A 24,109-nucleotide genomic window follows, 5' to 3' on the forward strand; every position below is an offset into this window, starting at 1 on the left:
TATCAGCAAGGAGCAGACGATTCTCACGAAACAAACCAGCCTCCTGGCTCGTGCGTTTGGTGAATCTCGTTCTTGCACGAAACACACGGAATGCGACTTTTGGGACAGCATAATGAAACTCATGAAACGCACGGAAGCACTTATGGAACAGCCAGTTTAAACTCGTGCGACTTTCGGAACGGGCATTTTTGGGCTAAATGCCTCTAAAAAATGCCTAAAGGCTAGTAAGGTTTAGTTCTTAGTATAAATAATAAATTTTCAGTGTATTTATGCTAATATAACCAAACCTGACAACGTAGTAATTATCATCTGACGTCAGTTGGTTGCACGGTGCAACACCGTGTCGTCTAGTTCGTTGATTTTTAGTGGGTGCGTTCCGAAAGTCTTAACGAAACGAACGCATTCAACGAAAATAACTGGGCTCGTGAATCTGGTGAAACCAGTTATTTTACAGACTTATGGGACACGCTAGGCGAAAGCGCAGGCGCAGCGTTTTGTTTAGAGAAAGTTTCCGCATGGCGTCAGCGGAAGGAATGTCCGTATGGCAAAAATAAACTCTTATTATGGCCACTGTTACTCATTTTAATCACATTCTAAGAACGGTCAAGGCATACTTATCTTGTGCATGTTGCTTCATATCGCTATCTGTTAAAATTATAATACATTTTCCGAACTAGTGCAGTTTGAATCCATCAGCACGCGCTTTGTCTGCAAGGAGCAGACGATTTTCACGGAACAAACCAGCATCCTGGCCCGTACGTTTGGTGAATCTCGTTCTTGCACGAAACGCACGGAATGCGACTTTTGGGACAGCATAATGAAACTCACGAAACGCACGGAAGCACTTATGGAACGGCCAGTTACCATAACTCGTTTAACGCGTTAAACTCGTGCGACTTTCGGAACGGGCCCACTGTGTGTGCGGTATTCCGAAAAGTCGGGACAGACGGGAAAGGGTAACACTTTCATCTAGTCAAACCGGATTTCTTCATTTTTACAGAAGAAATTACTTACGCAAATCACTTACTGTAGCATTGCTGAAGTTCCCGAATGTATTTTCTTTCATCGTTTCATCTTTTATAGCAATGGACATTTCCACTCAATTTTTTTTACAACAATTTTAAAAACTTCACCCTGGAAAAATGACCCCTGCAAGTTCTCGCGTTTCTCTGCGTCCATTTTAAAGCAGAAACGAGACTTCCAAAGTTGCGAGGCTAGCGTTGCGCTGAAAACACGCCGCCGCCATGTTAATACGTCACGACTTTGAGAGAGCTCATTTGTCGTCTGCTTCAAGCTTAAAGTTTACTGCGGGTAGCCCACGGTGAGCCAACATGTGCAGCAGTTTTACAAATCTGTACAGATTTAAATAATTGAAGAAGGAGCGATAGTGGAAAGGAAAACTATGCTTTGTAATGATCATTCTTCCATAAAATATCCCTGCTGCTCACGTGCAAGATAAATGAAAGGGTTCTGCTGCGTGCGTGTTCTCAGGTCATGCGATAAATATTGCTTGTAAAATTGGTTGCTGACCAAACTTTCAAAAATATATATATTTTAAACTTATATTTATCGAAATTTACCGTAACCTATGTAGTGCAAAATAAGAATTTTCACATTCTTCACTTTATCTATAAAGCCTATTTGACTTTCTTTTCCATAAAGCAATTTCAGTTTGTGTTTCATTTCTGTTGCGCAAATTCAAATATTTTTGGGCAATTAGGAGAAAATACACTGAGAAGATTGCATCAGTTGCACAGTACATATTAATACTTAGTTTATGTATAATTATTACAAGGAAATAATGTGTATAACCAAGGGTGTATTTAAGGGGGAGTTCAACGGGTCCACCCCCCTTTTGTTCAGTAAAATTACCAGAGTTACCTGTTCTATCCGGTTGTTCATAAAAATTTCTTCGGACTTATTTTATTCCTTTAAATTAGAGACGTAGGACGGGATTCGGATGGGAAGGAAATTACGTAATTCCACACACCAGATGGGACTGCAGACCAAATGTCTGCAATTTCTTGATAGTTTCGGAATTTCTGCGATAAGAAACTGCATTGAGACTGTCAAATCAGTTATTTTTCCCCCTCGAGTCATCTTAAAGATGACACAAGATGAACAGAAAAGTATCAATACTATAACTTGACAAGTTTAAAAACAAGACGCTGCAATCCATTGTTTGCGCACCTCGCATCACATTTCCCCACCCCATTGTCTGCAGCGACTTAGTTCGCAGTGTTGCAAACCTGGAGGGAGAGGAATCGTCTGTGAATTTTCAACGAAATTTGAATGTGAAAGGCATGAATTAGTATCCCCTAACCTACGCTACCTATTGTTTACTCTAAATTCTAAATACATTTTGATATTTTCCCTTTAAACCATAAATGAATTAAGTTATATTAGGAATACTTCTTACCAGCTTAAGAAATGTAAGAAATAAAATGATAGAAAAATGAAAAATATATAAACGATAGAACTGAGCTCACCTTCTAAAGGCTTTCCAGTTCTCCTTCTTCAGTTTCACTCTCCCACTCATCCGAGTCTGTGTCTACCGATGAATCTGTGTCCGTGTCTGAATCGGCTTCACCAAGTCTAATTATCAGTTCATCTACACGCTCGTCCATAAGTCCATCTCTTTCAAGTAAGAATCTTCATTTTTTTTTCACGTGTTCACAACATTTAATCCATTTCTGTACAGAATATTCACTAAATAATTTTCCCAGCAATTCTTTCTTTGCGTCCAGTGAATCCGAAATGAATTCCCTTGCCTTACCCTTGATTTCCCCCCAGACAAGTTCAATAGGATTTAAGTCTGCGTGGTAAGGCGGAAGTCGTATTATGGTGTGCCCCGCGTTTTTAAATTTCATGTCAAGATACCATTTTAATAAATGTTTTCCCATAAAAAAAGCACGAGTTCACAACAAAAACAATTGCCTATGGATAACCAAGGAAATTAAAAATCTTAGCAAATTAAAGCGATCATTGCATAAACAGAGTAAATATGCAAACAGCCCTACCCTTAAAGATCATTACAAACAGTTCAACAAAAATTACAAGAAAACATTAAAACATTGCAAACAATTATATGTTGATAAAAAGTTGAATAATTCAGAAAACAAAACTGCAGAACTATGGAAAATAGTTAATCATATTACAGGTAAAAAAACGAACACGAATCAAGATATCATATTAGAAACAGGTAATGTAATAGAGACAGATCCGCAAAAAATAGCTAATACTTTTAATAATTATTTTGTTAATGTAGCACTTAACCTGCAACGTAACATCAGCGTAACGGACACATACAAAGAAAAGTTAAATAACGTCAAAAGATCTTTCACGCATTCCTTTTATATGACCCCTACTACAGACGAAGAAATTTCCAACATAATTCGAAATATGAAAAACAAAAAGTCAACAGGGCTAGATTCAATGCCGATTAACGTGATCAAAGAGGTTTGCACGTACATTAAGGAGCCCTTGGCTAAATTAATTAACGAGTGTATGGAAAATGGCAGCTTCCCAGATTGTCTAAAAATATCAAAAGTAATACCCTTGTATAAGAAAGGAAATAAAACAAAAATTGAAAACTACAGACCAATTTCCTTATTGTCAATTTTTTCAAAACTTTTCGAAAAATTAATCTATAATAGGATAATAAAGTATGCAGAAGATAAAAAGATACTCATAAAGCAACAAAATGGGTTTGTGAAATCGAAAACAACAAAAAATGCCATTTTTGATGTAATTGATAATATTCTTTCCGCCATAAACAAAACGTATTCTGTTGTTGCAATTTTTTGTGATTTATCAAAAGCGTTTGACTGTGTGAATCATCACTTGCTACTAGAGAAATTAAAATACTACGGAATCCGCGGTGTATCAAACAAATTAATAGAATCCTATTTATCGAATAGAAAACAGAGCGTTGCAATAAATAGCATATCCAATAATGAGACGCAAACAACATATTACTCCGAATTGAAAGATGTGGTTATTGGAATCCCCCAAGGATCGATACTAGGACCCCTGTTGTTTTTATTGTTCATAAATGACCTTCCAGCAAATGTTGATACCGCCCAAATTACTCTTTTCGCTGATGATACTACGGCTTTGGTAGATTCTGTTAACGATGTAACATTAATTCAAAAAACGGAAGAAGCTCTTACTGAACTACAAAGCTGGTTTTCAGCAAACAAACTTTCTATGAACAACGAAAAAACTAATATAATAAAATTTGGTGTATCTAGAGCCAAAAACTCTTCTATTAAGCAATATAATTTCACAGTAGGGCATGCCGTTATAACAGCTACTAACAATACAAAATTTCTTGGAATATTTATAGACGAGTGTCTAAACTGGAAAGTTCACATAGATCATTTATGCAAGAGGCTAAACACCGTATGTTACCAATTAAGAACCTTAAAAAATAGTTTCAATACAGTATGTTTGCTAAATATCTATATCTCAAACTTCGAAAGTATTTTGAGGTACGGTATCCAATTTTGGGGAAACTCGGCTCAATCGCAGAGGATTTTTAAAATTCAAAAAAGAGCATTGCGTATTTTGGTAAATGCACATAAAACTGACATGTAAACCGCTTTTCAAAAAATTACGTATATTAACACTTCCAAGTCTGTACATACTTGAAACACTTACTTTCATACACGAAACAAAATCGAACTATCCAAGGAACATAGACACTCACGATTACAATACCAGACAAAAAGATAACTTCCACATTCCCAAAGTGCGGCTAACTGCATTCCAAACAGGACCTTTTTACTCAGACATCCAGTTATACAATATATTACCAAAAAGTTACAAAAATTTTGAGAGAACCACAATCTTTAAAAGTAAAGTGAAAAAATTGTTATTGGAATACACATTATATTCAGTTCAAGAATTTCAAGAATTAACTAACTTTATAAAATAAATTTAGATTGTATACACTATATCATATTACAGGTAAAAAAACGAACACGAATCAAGATATCATATTAGAAACAGGTAATGTAATAGAGACAGATCCGCAAAAAATAGCTAATACTTTTAATAATTATTTTGTTAATGTAGCACTTAACCTGCAACGTAACATCAGCGTAACGGACACATACAAAGAAAAGTTAAATAACGTCAAAAGATCTTTCACGCATTCCTTTTATATGACCCCTACTACAGACGAAGAAATTTCCAACATAATTCGAAATATGAAAAACAAAAAGTCAACAGGGCTAGATTCAATGCCGATTAACGTGATCAAAGAGGTTTGCACGTACATTAAGGAGCCCTTGGCTAAATTAATTAACGAGTGTATGGAAAATGGCAGCTTCCCAGATTGTCTAAAAATATCAAAAGTAATACCCTTGTATAAGAAAGGAAATAAAACAAAAATTGAAAACTACAGACCAATTTCCTTATTGTCAATTTTTTCAAAACTTTTCGAAAAATTAATCTATAATAGGATAATAAAGTATGCAGAAGATAAAAAGATACTCATAAAGCAACAAAATGGGTTTGTGAAATCGAAAACAACAAAAAATGCCATTTTTGATGTAATTGATAATATTCTTTCCGCCATAAACAAAACGTATTCTGTTGTTGCAATTTTTTGTGATTTATCAAAAGCGTTTGACTGTGTGAATCATCACTTGCTACTAGAGAAATTAAAATACTACGGAATCCGCGGTGTATCAAACAAATTAATAGAATCCTATTTATCGAATAGAAAACAGAGCGTTGCAATAAATAGCATATCCAATAATGAGACGCAAACAACATATTACTCCGAATTGAAAGATGTGGTTATTGGAATCCCCCAAGGATCGATACTAGGACCCCTGTTGTTTTTATTGTTCATAAATGACCTTCCAGCAAATGTTGATACCGCCCAAATTACTCTTTTCGCTGATGATACTACGGCTTTGGTAGATTCTGTTAACGATGTAACATTAATTCAAAAAACGGAAGAAGCTCTTACTGAACTACAAAGCTGGTTTTCAGCAAACAAACTTTCTATGAACAACGAAAAAACTAATATAATAAAATTTGGTGTATCTAGAGCCAAAAACTCTTCTATTAAGCAATATAATTTCACAGTAGGGCATGCCGTTATAACAGCTACTAACAATACAAAATTTCTTGGAATATTTATAGACGAGTGTCTAAACTGGAAAGTTCACATAGATCATTTATGCAAGAGGCTAAACACCGTATGTTACCAATTAAGAACCTTAAAAAATAGTTTCAATACAGTATGTTTGCTAAATATCTATATCTCAAACTTCGAAAGTATTTTGAGGTACGGTATCCAATTTTGGGGAAACTCGGCTCAATCGCAGAGGATTTTTAAAATTCAAAAAAGAGCATTGCGTATTTTGGTAAATGCACATAAAACTGACATGTAAACCGCTTTTCAAAAAATTACGTATATTAACACTTCCAAGTCTGTACATACTTGAAACACTTACTTTCATACACGAAACAAAATCGAACTATCCAAGGAACATAGACACTCACGATTACAATACCAGACAAAAAGATAACTTCCACATTCCCAAAGTGCGGCTAACTGCATTCCAAACAGGACCTTTTTACTCAGACATCCAGTTATACAATATATTACCAAAAAGTTACAAAAATTTTGAGAGAACCACAATCTTTAAAAGTAAAGTGAAAAAATTGTTATTGGAATACACATTATATTCAGTTCAAGAATTTCAAGAATTAACTAACTTTATAAAATAAATTTAGATTGTATACACTATATAACATGTACTTTTACAGCACTAGTTCACTTCAACAAATAATTTGTCATTGTGTGTTTTACTATTATATTATGTTATATTATTATTAAAAAAATTGCCAAATTGATGTATAGATATATACATATGTGCGATGTCAACATGTCTTTTGTAATGTACATGCACCAATGCCCCCAGGGGTTCTATCGGTGTGAAAATTGCTCAATAAACTCATACTGTTTCGCGTAAGGTACACTTTGAATTTTTAAGTACAATTGCCTTTTGTTCATTGTCCACAATGCTTTCACTCTATTCTCCGCATCAATTTCAGTTTCGTTTGCAGGTTTGTCTGTCGCTGAGAGCCACTGTACCATGTCGCTTTTAAGTGAAGACATAGATGGTTTTTTATTGATTTGAACGTTGTGATAACTAGCATTATCAACGACAACAACGCTGTTTTCTGGAAGATTAGGTAACAGTTTTTCATCGACCCATTTTGAAAAATTTCTGTTATTCATGTCATCATGATAATCTCAACTCTTTTGCTTCGATTTGAACACTAATAGAGCATTATCAACAAACCCAAGTTCTCCTCCTGCGTGGACGACAATAAGACGTGGCCCCTTTCCAATAGCTTCAGTTACCCCTATTTCACACTCACTTTGCCAACATGCTGATACTGAATGCGATGCGTGAATGTAGGTCTCATCAACATACACAATTGACCTACCTTGTTTTCTGTAGTCACGAATGTCCCTTAAATATTGTGCACGCCACTCAGCAATGTTGGGATTTTCAATCAGAATCTTTCTCCTTGACTGACATATTCTCCATCTAAACCCTATACACCTTAAAAGACAGCGTAAATATTCACTGCTGCAATCTAATATGTCGTCTTGTCTTATAGCTGTAGTGAGTTTTCGTAATGTTGGAACTACTTTCTTTAGTGTGTAAAATTCGTGGATTTTTCGCCTAATTGCACCTTTAGCAAAATCATCTGCTTGTATTCGCTTTTTTCTTGGCTGTTTTCTACCTGTCGGAGTACAGAAATTCAGCTCACCTTTCGCCAACGACTATTTTCCTTCTTTTAAAACTTGAGAAACCATCCATTTAGATACTCCCGTGGCGGCGCTTGTGGACTCGACAACATTATACTTAAGTTTATTTAAGTTCTTCTGATTTCGCAAATATGTTGCAACATTGTAAACAATTTCTCTGGCCTGTCCTCTAAGGGGCTTTCCAGAGCAGATTGTGGATTTCGTTGGACCCGGCATGATTTGATTTTCAGAGACAACAGTCACATAATTCGCCTCACGCACTCACCATTGTTCTCACACGCAAACACACACAAGAAACAGACCAGTTCAACAGCAGAGAAACGCCTCCGAAAACAAAAACCTCTTCCACACGAATGATGGGGTCAGACGGGGGTGAAAATAGTGCCTGCAGTTGTGACGTCAGATAAAGAAAGATTGGGTTAAACAACGGTGAAATATTGTTCGCATACTGATATCGATAAGATATAAAAGAGGAGCTTGTATTTAAAAAATATGCAGCCAAGAGAAGAGCAAGAACATTTCAATGCTTTAAAAAAGAACACAGGCAAGCGTGTTAGCAGATTGCCTTCTCGTAGTGATTGTTGAAAACAAACGAACAACCACCCCACTCGGTAAAAAAAAACAACAACAAAAAACGCCCACTGCTCGATGTCGCATTCAGAAAATGAAGTCAATCGCCCTGTAGTTTCTCTTCGTTATAAACCTTAACGCACGTGCTTAATACTACAGTTTACGATCGGCGCACCGCACGCCGGATTAAATAAAATGAACCACTGATATAATAAGAGCCTGCATGCACCGTCACCCTAAACAGTGAAAATCGTTTGTCATATTTGTTTTAGCTTAATTTTGCTGAGTTGGCACACTGGTACTCTCAATGCCAGACCAGTGAGTAGAAGAGTGGTGGGGAGGATGACGTAATAGGAAGTGCTCCGCAGCGATCTGCGCATATCGGGACTTAACTTGTCAGGCTATAGCGTGACTTCATGACTACATACACACAACTTTGTCGGGTACAGACCCCCCTGCTCGCCAACAAGTTTCCTGGGTTTTCACTTACGAAATAAAGCAACCCTAATCATACCAAAAGTTGATCCACCCCCTCCCCCCACGTGATATATATACGCCCATGTGTATAACAATATCCCATACTGAAATGGTACGATATATTTTGAATTTTGTACTGCGAAAAAAGCCGCCCACCCCGAACGCATTAGTTGGTTGGTTCACAACTTCACCACTAAGGATCATATCGAGACGAGATATGGCAGCCTTGGTCTCGTTCTCGTTGAGAGTTGTAAATGTCTGTCTCGTGTTTATTTGTAAATGTCTCATTGAGAGTCTCGTCTGGATTTATAAACATCCGTCTCGGTTTGGAAGGGCAATTCTACTTCTCGTCTCAAGTCTCGAAAAATATAGAATTAACAACGTATGCAAAGACTTATTATAAATACAAAAAAAAAAACTTTTATTTTTTTACTCCTCGTTTCGACGATACAAGCCCTCGAAAACTGAATATTATCCTGGTTATATATGCAAACCAAACCGCAGATTCAGAATTACCAGGAATGAACTGGCGTTGTAATTATTATACACAAAATTCATGATTTATCTGAGGAAGTCGCATGTTCCAGGTTTGACTCTCGACCTGGGCATGACTGTTTCCTTGTGAGTGACATTTCATTGAACTGGAAATTGTTACATGGGAGGATGTTTGCTCGAGACTTTGGGGACAGCTAGGGGGATGTTTCTATTGATTATGTTAGTATTGCTCACGAGAAGATACATTTTCCGTCTCGTCTCATAAAAGGAGATGGGACAAGTGAATGTTTTCGAAATGAGATGGGACAGAAGAAAAAGTTCATCTCTTATCGTGGCAGGTTGATACTTAGATTGTGCTTGTTGGTGGTGGTGGTAGTGTATATGTGTGTGTGTGTGTGGGGGGGGGGGGTGTCCTCCTGCACCCCGACTTCGAATACTGCTTGTAGTCATTAATCTTCATTGTAGCGATTAGCCAAAAGTGGGAAGAAATGTGATGTTAGAGAAGATACATACTAAATTAACCATGCGTTATCATCGTTGCTGTTAAACAAAGTGACGGAGAAGCGACGTAAAAGTAGGCTAAATACAAAAATTTGCAATATATATATTAACTGAAGAAAACTGTCATTTACTGCAGGAAATTTAAAAACTCCCCATACTTTTTTATGCCGTATCACCTCTTATATTGCAGAAATTGGCGTGTAAACCAGAGTGTTCTAAACGTATTATCTTAAAATTTGCGAAGAAAATATTATGACGAAAATAATTGTAATTCCAGAAAAGGCATTCCTATAACATTAAGTTCTTGCCAGTCAGAACCAACCTATGTATTCGCAATGAACAAGGCTGTTCACGTGTTCAGCCATTGACTGTTTACAAGGTTTGCTTTGTCACCCTAATGGGAAAACCCTCTACCGAGTGGCTGAATAAAGCCCGCATCACACGGAACTGGATTTCCAGTAGGTATGCCCTATACCGCGTTTGTTACAACCTGTCCCCTTTCCCGCGCTAAGGAGCGCTCGACAGTTTCGGTGCCAATGAGAAACGAGGGAAAAAGTCGTCTGCTGGGCAGCGAGGAGCGAATGCAAGCCAGAAGAGAGGCGCTTACGTAGACGCTGTTGCGACGTTGAGTATTTTAATTGGCTGCCTGGCTTTGACTTTCCCCAGCACCGAGAAAAGCCAGGGAGCAACTAGCGCGGGAACCGGGACAGGTTGTAACAAACGCGGTATAGTTGGCGCTGGACTGGCTACCAATTTGCTAGTTATCGCCTCACGCGATACTTATCAGCGTACTTGTCGATAGACTTTTGTTCCCATACGAGGGAAGTTGTAGTGGCGGCCTCGTGAGATGTAAACAATAAACTTCACATTTTTAAAAGCCGATAACTATTCAACCGAGAGGAATAAAGTTTCGTATAAAACGTTATTAGGTACAAAACAATGGCGCTGCTTAAATACATACTTTACAACGTTTACTGTACACGTATAGAATAATATTTTAGTTGTTTCAAATGATGCAGATGCAGCATAGATGGTGTAACTCAACGCTCCTTTTATGCTCTATACGTTATACATTGCTGGAGTAACACTCGGAAACCACAGACAAAAGCGCTCCTTTGCACACTCACAGATTATCTTCATATGGCGAAACTTTGATCTGATTGGCTGTTCCACAGAATCCAGTCGAGGAAAGCAAGTAGCAATTAGAACATGTCCTATTCCTCCAAACCAGTCAAGCAGTCAGCCAGGCGGCCATGATTGCTACCTAGAAAGTTAGTTCAGCGCCAACTAGGGCATTCCTACTAGAAATCCAGTTCCGTGTGATAGGGACTTTATAGTAAATACTGCTATACTGCTAGGGCATAATTCATCTCCAAGAAATGGAGCACAGATTTTTGCAATGGAAGTTACAAGATACTTGTTTTACACAGTAACAAGTGACTTGCTGTCGCTTCCGCGGCTCATGCTAAGTTGACGGGACGAGCTGAAGCCCTGCCTGCGCACATTTCTAAGTGATGACGTCAGAGGACCTCGTGCCTGTGGAGAGGACGTTTTCAAATCCGTGACGTAGGAGGTGAATTTCAGCGGTGTTTGAAGGCGTGTTTCTCGAGAACCAAAACAAATATCGCCAAGATATTTTGCACATGTCATGTTTGTGTCATTATCTGCAAAATGAATGGATTTAAAACGTTTTTCATGTCAAAGTGGAAATGTCCATTGCCTTTGCTTCCATGTACATACTTCCTCTACGAGAACCGGATGTTCCGTGCGTTTGATGACCTAACCCCCTGTCACTGTTTCCAACCACCCCGTGTTTTTTCAAGAAAATGACGTAACCCAAATTTTAGCAATGCTTGCCTAACCTAATTTAACCTAAACTTACCGTGAATGGTTTGTGGAGTTATCCGAGAATGGTTTGCATGGTTCTACGTCCCCAAATTTTAGGTATCATAATTTCAAACCCGGGAAAAAAATAGAAAATTTCTAACACGGAAGTAGGCATTTTTTGGTTTAGAAGGTTGGAAACACTGCATACCTACTCCAAATCGACAATACACAAACACGACGCGCGATGATGCAGAACCAGCGTTGCCAATGTGTGTGTAATTACTCGAAATGGGTGTATTTTCGGTGCTTGTGTGTAATGGTAACTTGTGTAGATTGTGTGTGTATTCTGATAGAAATGCTCCAATATCTCAAATTTTGTTGACACTATTTTTTCTGTCGTTCGCAGATCATGTTTTTCTTATATCAAGAAATGAACAAAACAAATAGATTCTCATTTGCTGCTTCGGCTTTCCTTAGACAGACCCCCTGTAACAGTTTAAAATATTGCCTCTCCCTGCTGCATTCACAAAGGAATGGAAGGGACAGGAAACTTGAGAAGGGCAGGGGTTGGAGGCAGTGATGTGCCGTAGACTATAAGATGCTATAAGTTTACGTCTACATGCGTTGTCTACACGTAATCTACGCGTAGATTACATTGGGTTGTAGTTTACATAGACTACGTAGACAATCTAAAGTGCATTAAAATTAATTTTCAAGGCTTTCACAAAAGGAAAGTGCCATTTTCAACTATATTGGTTCCTAACGAAATGAAAAGAATCCTATTTACAACAAAATTTCTCTTCTCTTCTATTATCAACTATGGAAGAAGATAAATAGTATGCAAAAAAACAACAACATATGGCAGTCGTGATGCAAGAGTGGTCTTTTGGATAATAAACCTTTTCCTGCTCCCACAAAAATAGGCAATAATTAGGCTGGAGAGTTCAATGAACTAGCCGATCTCTAACTACGCACTGGTAATCAGACTGGAAAGTTCATACGAACTAAAGCCCCTATCACACGGAACTGGATTTCTAGTTGGAATGCTCTAGTTGACGCTGGACTGGCTACCCATTTGCTAGTTTTCGCCTCACACGGTACTTGTTATACCGTACTTGTCGATAGTCTTTCGTTCCCATAATGGCGGCCGCGCGAGATGTAAACAACGTATCACTTCACACTTTTAAAATACGATAACTATCCAACCGAGAGGAATATCGCATCGCATTAAATGGTTTTAGGTAGAGAAGAATGGCGCTGATAAAATACATACTTTACAATGTTTACTGTACACGCATGGAATAATATTTTAGCTTTTTCAATTGTAAACATGCCTTTCGTGTTGTATGCACTCGGAAGCCACAGACAAAAAAAAAGGCTACTTTTCAAACTCACAGAATATCTTCACATGGCCAAACTTTGCTCTGATTGGCTGTTCCACAGAATCTAGTCGATGAAGTTAGGCCCCTATCACACGGAACTGGATTTCTAGTTAGATGGCGATGAACTAACTTTCTGGGTAGTAATCATGGCCGCCTGGCTGACTCCTTGACTGGTTTTGAGGAATAGGACATGTTCTAATTGCTACTAACTTCTTCGACTAGATTCTGTGGAACAGCCAATCAGAGCAAAGTTTGGCCATGTGAAGATATTCTGTGAGTTTGTAAAGTAGCCTTTTTTTGTCTGTGGCTTCCGAGTGCATACAACACGAAAGGCAAGTTTACAATTGAAAAAGCTAAAATATTCTTCCATACGTGTATAGTAAACGTTGTAAAGTACGTATTTTATCAGCGCCGTTCTTCTCTACCTAAAACCATTTAATGCGATGCGATATTCCTCTCGGTTGGATAGTTATCGTATTTTAAAAGTGTGAAGTGATACGTTGTTTACATCTCGCGCGGCCGCCATTATGGAAACGAAAGACTATCGACAAGTACGGTATAACAAATACCGTGTGAGGCGAAAACTAGCAAATGGATAGCCAGTCCAGCGTCAACAACTAGAGCATTCCAAATAGAAATCCAGTTCCGTGTGATAGGGGCTTTAGTAGCAATTAGAACATGTCCTATTCCTCAAAACCAGTCAAGCAGTCAGCCAGGCCGCCATGATTGCTACCCAGAAAGTCAGTTCATCGCCAACTAGGGCATTCCAACTAGAAATCCAGTTCCGTGTGATAGGGGCTTAACCGATCACTGATGCTTGCGATCTCAACCCATAAAACACTAGAATATTTCCTAGCAGGTTTCTTCCTAGGTGAGAAATTGTTCGAATTTGGAAGGAAGAGCATGAAAAGTTCTCCTCACACATCAGTAACTGATACGCAGTATATTTTTCTATTAATTCCACGGCACCCTTTGTTAAGTTATCACCTTTCGCCATGTTGTTTACATAGATTACGCCATCTACGTGTATAAAATTGTCTACGTGTAGAATGTAGACTATCGTTGTTTACGCGTAGACGCACATCACTGGCTGGAGGATGGGAGGTCCTTGGAGGGACTGGCCGTGGTGGGCAGTGCTGACGACTAGGGGTGTGCTGGATCCCGAAAAGTAGGGACCGGGATCGGGAAAAAAATTCTCGTCCCGATCCCGACTTCGGGAAATGATTTCCCGACTTTTCGGGATCCCGAGCAGTCGGGAAATACCGAATGGTCATTTTAAAAAGTCGTAAATTCTCGACGTTTTCTGCATTGTAAGTGTGTGGAATTTATCGGAAATTGTTAGTTTTTTATTCCAGAAATGCAAAAACAATCACTTAAGGTGAAAATGACTTGTAGAATTCGAGATTTCCAGAGCTTTGGGAAATTTCGAACATTTCCAGTCCCGAAAATTTCCCGACATTGTCGGGAAATTGCGAATAATAGAATATTCTTTGATATAAACCCACGCCCTAACGACGATATTCTAATTAAATTGATTGATTGAATGATTTGGTTTATTATACTCAGTCTTTCAGCCACTTTTGGCTAATCGCGAAGATGAGAATGAGTGATGATACAATTAAATTGATTAAAGGACAATGACAGTAGATAGCGTCCACAGAGCCCTGTGAAGTCGGGATTTTGGCTACCCCTGCTTCTTGCCTGGCGAGAACATGTTTACCTGCTCGCCTGCCCACGGCAACTAGTCGACTTGGGTCTTTACCTGGTATCTTCGTCTTCAAGGCGCTCTGCGCTTACAAGATAACTGGGCATTCAACAAGACCCGGGCGCCTGCAAAACTTGCTGCAAGGAAACATCCCTCCGGCAGCGTGTTGCTCCAGGCCACGTGGACAGCTGCAGCCAGTGTTGCCTACTTACGTAGCTCTAAATCCTTCGAAGTCCTAGAAGGAGCTTTCTCTCTTCCAAGAAGAATTTATATACTTAGCTATTTCAGTGTAAGCAGTTTCTATATTATTGCCAGCAAAGGCACACAATATTACAGCTTCATTTATTTAAATGAATGATCAGGCAAACAAAAAATCTCTTCATCGAAAACCAATTGCTTTTCATTGCATTGTGTCTTAACGAGCCATGCAGTGGCGCAACTACAGGGGGAAGGGGGCATTGGTCATTAACCTTGAATGAAAATGAAGTTTGGGTGTGGGCAAAGGGGACAAACATTAAAGTACAAGGAAAACCAGGCTAGCAGAATTTAGGAGTAGCAGGACTAAATGATACTCAAGATGGTATTAGTTTTCATCTTTTTCTTGTATTTTCCTTCCAGACGGCCAAGGGCACCTGCAGAGTGGAAACGGAGAGGCAATTGCAACCCCTTGATTTCAAATTTTATGAAAGTAGAAATATATTATACAGTCTCATTAAGTTCAATGCAGTAGCTAGGGTGTAGCGGGAGTCGACCCTGGGAGCCGAACGATCTAAATGAAAAACCTTTTAAAACAGAGAATGCCACGTCGGCCCATGATATTATTTGCTTTCAATGTTGGTTTGTTATGAGATGGATGAATTGATTATGTAATGTATTTAAATATGCATTAAAGAAACTTTGAATACGTACACAATTTAGTGTTAGCATGTTGCATATGTGAAAATAAAATATTGTACATGAAAATTTTACATGCCATATGTACATTCAGAATGCATTTATCATGCACTCTCTTTCTTTCAAAAACAGTTTGTGTGCTTGTTTTCCATTATTAGCTAATGTGAAATTAACGTGTTGAAAAATATTTCAAATCTTTTGTTTCAACACAAATGCTTTAGAACAGACTTCTACCCATCCCTTTTTGCATGATTTCCGAGTATAATAATGCCTTTGATGTTACTTTATTACTATTATTGTTATTGTTGTTGTTGTTGACACGTTTATTCAGGTACTTGCCCCTCCAAACGAAAATTCGTGGTTGCGCCTCTGCAGGCCCATAGTCAGAATTGATTGGCAGGGTGGGCGCTCATGGGTTATCAGGGAGGGTTTCATAAACCAAGTCCATTTTCAAAGGTTTAATAGAATAATATGAAAGTAAATTGTGTGTGTGTGTGTAATCATTAAGTTAATATAGGATAGAAAATCTAGAAATATCGTTCAAATACTTACAGTATATTTTCAATATCTTCCCACTCATAGCTGAAGCCGAGAGTTCTAATTACTTCCTGCTACTTTGACTTCAGTTTGTAAATCAGATGAAATAATTTTACACCTATCTGTACTTTGTATTCTGTGAATTTAACTATCACGTTTTGAGCAAAATAATATCTGCAGTCTACATTTTCACTCGTCACTGCAAACAAATTTTATAAAGTAGTTTACCAAACTTCAGAAAAGGGGGGGAGGGGGTAACGGCAATGCGCCTAGCCCTTGTCTGGCTACTGCTCTGGTGTTCACAGTAGTGCCCTGGATTATTGGTTGTTTACAACATATTCTTATGGAGCCTATACCACGGAAAACATATTTCAATGTGTGTTGGGGGAAAAGTAGCAACATTCTTAAATCTCATATCATTGGCTTACGAATCTTTGAGTTCCATTTCTAAGTAGTGGGAATGTATTGCAGTTGGCAACACTGCAGACAGGTTCAGCTTCTACTCGAAGCAACTACGTCATGCAGAGGGAGGGGCATGCAGTTGATTGAAAGAACTCACTGAGACCTCATAGGTATCGTAAGACTGCGGGAACTGGCTGGTCTATTAGGATAAAATTTGGACATAATGAATGTAAATAGAGAAAATGCAATTTGTATATCAACATTGCCATATCCAAATAATCTCTGAAAGTAGTACTTAGCACGTGCCGGCCACCGCGGCAGAGTGGTTAGCACATCGCACGACGACGCCAGGGGTCCCGGGTTCCAATCCTGGCCTGGGCATGAATGTTTTTGAGTGTCCTTTCATCAATTTCATCATATCATCACTCATTCATCCTCATCTTAGCAAATTAGCCAAAAGTGGCACAAGACTCAAAGTAAAATAAAGCAATTCAATCATTCCATTCAAGTATAGGTCATGATTGTATCTGGTATATGAACGAGAGGTGTCCCTCCTCTCAAACAATACATGGCTTGTCCCCACTGAATGAAGTGTGGATTAATGTCTTATAAATTAATTGTCCGAAAGCAGGCATTAGGCATGAACAGAACAAAAAATACTCCTGAGAAATTACAAATGTTATAAGCCAGTTGACGGTCGGGTTCTTCCCCAACCTATCCGCATTTGTGGATTTCAGGAAAGTTTGCTCTATGCTCCTAAAGCGTCTTATCAAGAATGCCTTGGTGTTCGCAGCATTGCCAACATATTTTCAGTCTGGAAAATCTTTTTCCTCCTAGTTAATTTGCCGTTCGCTGTACAGGAACTTTTTCATTGTCATCATGTACAAAATTTGTATTTTGAAAAAAAAAAAAAAAAACTCCATGGTGTGAGGACAAAGATTTACCAAGTGGCTTTTCATTGGGTTGCATGTGGTCATAGCATCACTGCTGTTATCTGGCTCCCTTCAATTACTTCTATGATGCAGTGTCAACAACAATGTTTTGAGGACCCCACTGGAAAAAGATTCAGTGATACTTCACTTTTCTGCCACTTTTGGCTTATCACGAAGGTGAGAATGAGTGATGATTTGATGAAATTGATGAAGGGACACTCATAAACAACAGCCATGCCAGGCTGGGATTCGAACCAGAGACCCCTGGTATCATTGTGCACAGTGCTAACCACTCCACCACAGAGGCGACGCAATGGAAATAGAGCCTTGGACCAGTAGCAGCTTCTGCCTATTTGCACGTGCACACCCAAATAAATCTAATGCAATTCATTATTATTATACTTATTCATTGAACTCTTTATCTCCTTCAAAACATCAAATGTTCCCATGCCCCTTCACCAAGAAGCAATCAGTGATATCAACCATTGTAGGTCGTGGCGCACTTCCACAATGCGAGTTTTGTTCACTCACGCTGTTTGCAGCATTGCGTAACGAGGGAGGCAGTTTTTTACTAAGTATTTTGCAAATCGACAATAGTGTTCATATTGACTACCAGCCACCACTGCCTTGGACCACTTGTGCCAAAGGCAACTGTGCTAACTATATAACTGCAAATGAACACTCTGAAGTATTGGCCATTGTTTCACTGCATTTGCTTGTCATTTTAATCATAGTTTGTATTCTACCCAATTTTAATATGAAGTCACAAATTGTAGTCCAAGAAAGATAGAAAAATTAAAACACACCATATGTTAGAAAGAATTTAAGCAATAATAATAATAATAATAATAATAATAATAATACTATAAGCAATACCATGGCCCATGCTGAGCCATTCTGTAAAATTTTTAAAATGGGAAGTGTAGGAGAAACAAAATAAAAGAAAAAAAATATTATTAAATATTTACTTCCAGTTTGCAGAGTCCCTTATGCCCTGTAGCATTTGGGATTACATGGAAAATAAATTTAATTATAAATACAGAAATGAATTTAAGCACAAACACGTAACTATATTACTGAAGGATGTGGACTTCTGGCATGTCTTCCTTTAAAACAGTACACCAGGAAGAATACTCAATGTCTTATAATTATGTAAAAGTACTTAAAACATATTTTATAAAATTTTGGTTTGAAATTCTGCTACTACCAAGCATATTCTGATAGCAAATAACACACTAGCCTTAGTAAATACCCCAACTTTGAAATTAGCTGATATTCTTATTATTCTTTTTGGCCACTGATGTAAATTGTATAATAAATCATACCACACATTAATCAAGTGTTGACATACATACATAAGTTGATATGTTGTATAATGATGTTTTTTTATGCCAACCCTCCTCCCCTCCCTATTCATGTATATTCCAAAACATGACCTTGTAATTTGTATCCAGGAAAAACATTTTCAATCACATTAAAACCATGTAAATATCTGGCATAGATCACTGACTTGTAAGCCTGGCAATTCTTATTATAAATTTATACAGAGAATTAAAAAAATACCTTAGAAAATATAAAACGAACAAAAATCAAAAAAACGTTTTCTTTCTTGAATTAGGGCATTCATTTATAATGTTGGCCATCATTGCAAGAAATTTATTTCACAACTTGCTTACTAGGCTACTGGCTAGTACTCCATACAGTGCTGTGTTCTGCACATTTCAATTCCAGCCTGCACATTATAAACTGCTTTGAATTTTTCTGAACCACGTATGTAAAATATTTCTCTATCTCTTTACAACTCAACATTACAGGAATGAACTTCTAAAAAGCATCTGCCGAAGAAATTTGCAATTTTTCCTTTAATTTGTTTGGAGCACCACCGTTAAGTTACGAGAGATGTATTTACTTGCACACAGCCTTTAAAATTACATAAATACTCAAATTTGCAAATACATAAAATTTCATGAGCAATGAATTACAATCAATGACAACACAATTTCCGATTTTCAATAGATCAAATTTCAATTTTCTTTTAAATATTTATCAGTTGCACAGTCATTACATGGTTACTCAAAATGACCAAGTATATCTCAACATATCTTGTAATTGACTCTTCTTGTATCTTAAAATAATTAAATATACTTTTATAGATACTTAAAACATATATTGGTGTAAATTACTGAAACATTTACATCAAGATATTTAACATGGAACTGAGGGAGGGGACTATTGTATTAGGACAAAATCAAAATATTCTGAAACAGATGATCTTCATAATATTCATTGTGCTATTGGCAGAGCTTATTCATGACCATTGCTTCTTACTATCTGTCACATAACACCTACATGTAAGTTTCCATTATACAAAATTAAATTTGCAACAGATTTTGTAATAACAATCAAAAACCATAAAAGTCCTTAAACATTAATTGTATCACATAAGCAAATGAAAATTATGAAATCTTGCATTATGTTTATCCTATTTTGGACTCCTGAGACAAAAAAAAAACACCATTCCCATTGTGACTAGCATCTGCTTACAATGTGAGCATTAGAACAATTCACTATAGTGACATACAGTGAACTGAAACTAATGTAACCCTGATTTTGATCATTACAGCATGAAAAATCATAAGTTATATTCACACTGGGTTTCTTGCATCATCCCATCAGATAATTTTGAATACTTTACTTTGCCAGGATACAGGAATGTCTAAAATTGTATGATTTACAATATTTGTGTAACTAAATGGCAAACAATTACACATGTATCCTGCATATGATCTCCTTTTCCTGTGTTGGTTTTGAGGAGGGGGATGACACACTCTGACCTGTATAATTTCAAGACATGTCTGCAAAGTAAACACTTCATAATTATCTAAATGGACAAGGCTTTACAGATTTTTTAAAAAAAACCTGCAGTGAATATTTCTTTTTTAAAAATATCTTCATGATATTCACAATCAAAGTTAGATCGAGGGCCATTTGAATCACCGTAATACCACCCAAGTTTCATTCAGCTGCATAAAGAATGATCATCCTCTGTTCAACTTACTGTCAAAACAGATGCTGAGGACGATGCAAGAATGTTAAATTTTACTTGCCTAAACAGTGCTATCAGGCATTACTTTGGAATTTTACATTTTTTATTGGCAATATTCACCACAAGAACAGGGAATATTTTGTGAATGCAAGATAACACTGTAAAAATAAATAATTTATTTTTGTGTTATTGCCTAAAAATATGAACAGTTTTCTAGTCTCAGTTGCTTCTTGGAATATATTTGTCCATTACATCTCATAAAATTCAAAAACACTTTTTTTTCCACTGAACTAGGATTTTGATTTGGATTGAGCATGCTTCAATGGTAAAACTTCAGTATAGACAACTCGGCTTCTCTGACACCAAACCATCAACAATTTTGACACCAGAAGTTACAAGTATACCACCAGCACCAGAACAACAAACCATTAACACAAAATCAAGTAAAATTTGTAGTTAGTACAACCTGCACACCTGCAAGTAATTGTATCTGAAGTGGAAATGTCAACAGCACCTTATCCAAAAAATATTGGATATCATTTGTAAAGATTTTAATTTTGGAATGCACCCATGACACTTCCACTTTTACATTTATTCTTGCACATTAATGCCCAATCTTAGCCACATCTGCAACAAAGAGTATCACACCCAGACACATTTACCATTTTAATTGCAGATGAAAAAATTATAAGTGAATACTGCCCTGTTGTCTAATCTGAAATTTTACCTACTTGTATCATGGAATGTTCCATTAAGACTTCACCTGTCCTAGGAAAAATATCCGAACTTATGTTTGCAAAAAAAAAAAAAAAAAAAAAAAACCCTTGGTTATACCCGTGACTGAAGCTGAGTTTCATTTAAAACTTAAAGAGCTCAACTCATACGTATATATAGAACGAAAATACAAGCATGAAAAGTTGCATTTTTCTTTACATCAAAAAATCTTTTCTCCATTAATCATCAAGGTAAGACAAATGCCTGAAAAATATATACAATGAAAAAGAGGGCACGTGACTTCCCTTTGTTTTTGTTTTTTTTCATTTTCTTTTTTTTGCTTGGCAATCACTAATATCAGTGTGATTGTTTTACCAATATATTGCTTGCATTAATGCTTCCTTCTTTCTGTTCCCATTGGAAGCTGTTGGTTTGAAATTTGCATATCAAGAAAGTATATTTAAGAAAGTGATAAAAAATTTAAAGAAATGACAACACCTATCTAAAATCATAAAAAAGTGGATTTAGCAATCAACACTCAATAAAAGTAGGTGCATAAAATAAGGAAATGAATAATATACACATCTGCATAGTACACATTACTTTGAAGAAGTATAAACTAGTAAGGTAAAATATATTCAAATTTATACCAGAAAAGTAAAAGTACCAAGACATAGCTTCTGAGCATTATGTTACTTTAAAAACTTCTACATTCATTTGAATGGTTCTCAAAGTATGTTCTCCTCTTCACATGTTAAATCTTTATGTTGTGTAGATAGTACTCGTGAACTAATCACAGTATTTCAGACAAAAATACAATACATGTGAGTTTATATATAAAATATGTATAATGTATGCCAGGCTATCTTTACAAAAGGTAATAAATAATTCGTTTTAATTAATAACTATGCAACAGCATATATAAAAAGGTTGCCACATATCGTACTCAACATAAAATCCAAAGGATCTGATACAGGGCATTCTTCTACCACTCACTGCTCATTTGACTACAATCATTCTACATTACTTTCTAGCAGGTTGCAAGATATCAATTACACTTGATCCACCTAAGTGACTTTTACCCCCTCCCCTACATTCATGAAAAATTCACATTCAAGAATATTTTAGCATCAGATCCAAGTATCAAATATCAAGAATATGCAATTCACTTAAATCATTCATTCACATACACAACCAAAATACATACATATAAACAGAGCACTTGTTAACAGTCAACACTTAATTTTATGTACACTTGCAGTCTTGATGCAGCAAAAGGCCTTCCAAATTACACACGCAATATCTCCAGTGCTTTGTTGTAACAAATTGCTATCCAATCTGGCTGTGTAGCACCCCATTGGATCTGGTTGATTTCGCCCTCTGCTGCTGTGTATGCTAAAATTGGATCTTCTATTGCACGAGGCATTTGTTGTATATCCCATATCAAAGCCTGATGATCATCCCCTACAAAAAAGATAAAGTAAAATTCCATTTCACTAAAGGATAAAGTGACTGTTTAATCATTGAACATTGATTACTAGAGCCACATATTTATGGTAAATACAAGATCAAGATTTTGGTACAAAACCTGGAGATATTTCAGGATTAAAAGAGGTACATAAAATGCATTTCAGTGTTAAAATAATGAATAAAAATCTAAATTTGATTTAAAAACTATACTTATTGAACAAAATTAACATTTCACTTCTAACAGCACATTTGTATAATTTTCAGAGTATTAAGTTTATTTCTGTGTAAAGGAGTCCATTTTTGCTTCTTAAATATTTACAGCAGAATTAATCAACTTTCCGTCATTTGCATAACTCACAGGATAATTCAGATGCAGTGTTGGTAAATAAACCCCAAATTTCATGTTTTAGACTTTATTTCGCATAATTTCGTGGCAAAACATGGTAGCAAAATGCACCTGACACTTTTCAAAAACATGAAAAATTAAAATTACAATGTGTTACTTCACATTTTGTGTTCTCATCAAAAAAGAAATATGCATGCCTCTAGTGATTACGTTAGTAACTTGTGTTTTTTGTTAATTCCAGTCAGTGGAACCAAAATTTTATATTTTTAGAGACCTACACATAAAAAAATCATAAAATGTTGGAAATGTAAAAAGTGGGAAAGTTTGAAGAAATAAAAACTAAGTAAGAAATGGCTAGCACAATAAATTATTAAGCATATAATGTTCCCAAAAGTATTTCAACAATAGGAAAAATTAATTATTATGAAATCATGAAAAAAAAAAATAAGGCATACCAAGCAAAATTGTCAGTGCCTCTTGTAAACCAATTTCTCCTCATATTTTATGTTTTGTGATATTTTTTGTGCATGAATGGTTCTGAAGAAAGCACATCGATTATATTACACTCAACATTGTATAAAGATGTATGAGAACCCAGATTGCAGCTGCTAACTTATATCTCAATGATAACTTAACCCCATACTTTGACCACCTAGCGGATATAATTATTATCAGATATACAATAACTTTCAGTTCTGTATAATATGATTCAAACTATACAACACTTCTTGTTATCTCTACTCATTTCTTTCAACAACTTATAGCTTAGCAATAAAAACAATGTACTATTACATTTCTTTCACTACTTCTGGGAATGGACATTCATATCCTGCACAGTACAGAGCTTGCTACACATTCCTCCTTCCCACTGTCCTGTATGTATTCCTGTGAGCAGAAAGTAGTACACACACTTGCAGTACAAATTTCACCCATTTACACAGTTTTAGATGGGTTAATAACCTTCGTAAAGTTAATAACAGTCCACAGTCAGGGTGATTCAAAAGTCT

The 24,109-nt window shown here is 36.6% G+C and overlaps 1 protein-coding gene across 2 annotated transcripts in view; it reads right to left on the reverse strand.

The window, feature by feature from the left end:
• Positions 1-18,477: 18,477 nt before the first annotated feature.
• Positions 18,478-24,109, reverse strand: part of wap (DDB1 and CUL4 associated factor wap) — a 72,143-nt gene continuing 66,511 nt past the window's right edge. For both annotated transcript variants that reach the window (XM_083117012.1, XM_083117011.1), the window contains one exon: positions 18,478-22,750. In XM_083117012.1, coding sequence (XP_082973138.1) covers positions 22,575-22,750 — 176 coding nt within the window. In that variant the 3' untranslated portion in view covers positions 18,478-22,574. The remainder of the gene's footprint in view (positions 22,751-24,109) is intronic.

This window comes from Lepisma saccharinum, chromosome 2, assembly GCF_977018435.1.
Source record: "Lepisma saccharinum chromosome 2, izLepSacc3.1, whole genome shotgun sequence".
NCBI classification, from domain to species: domain Eukaryota; kingdom Metazoa; phylum Arthropoda; class Insecta; order Zygentoma; family Lepismatidae; genus Lepisma; species Lepisma saccharinum.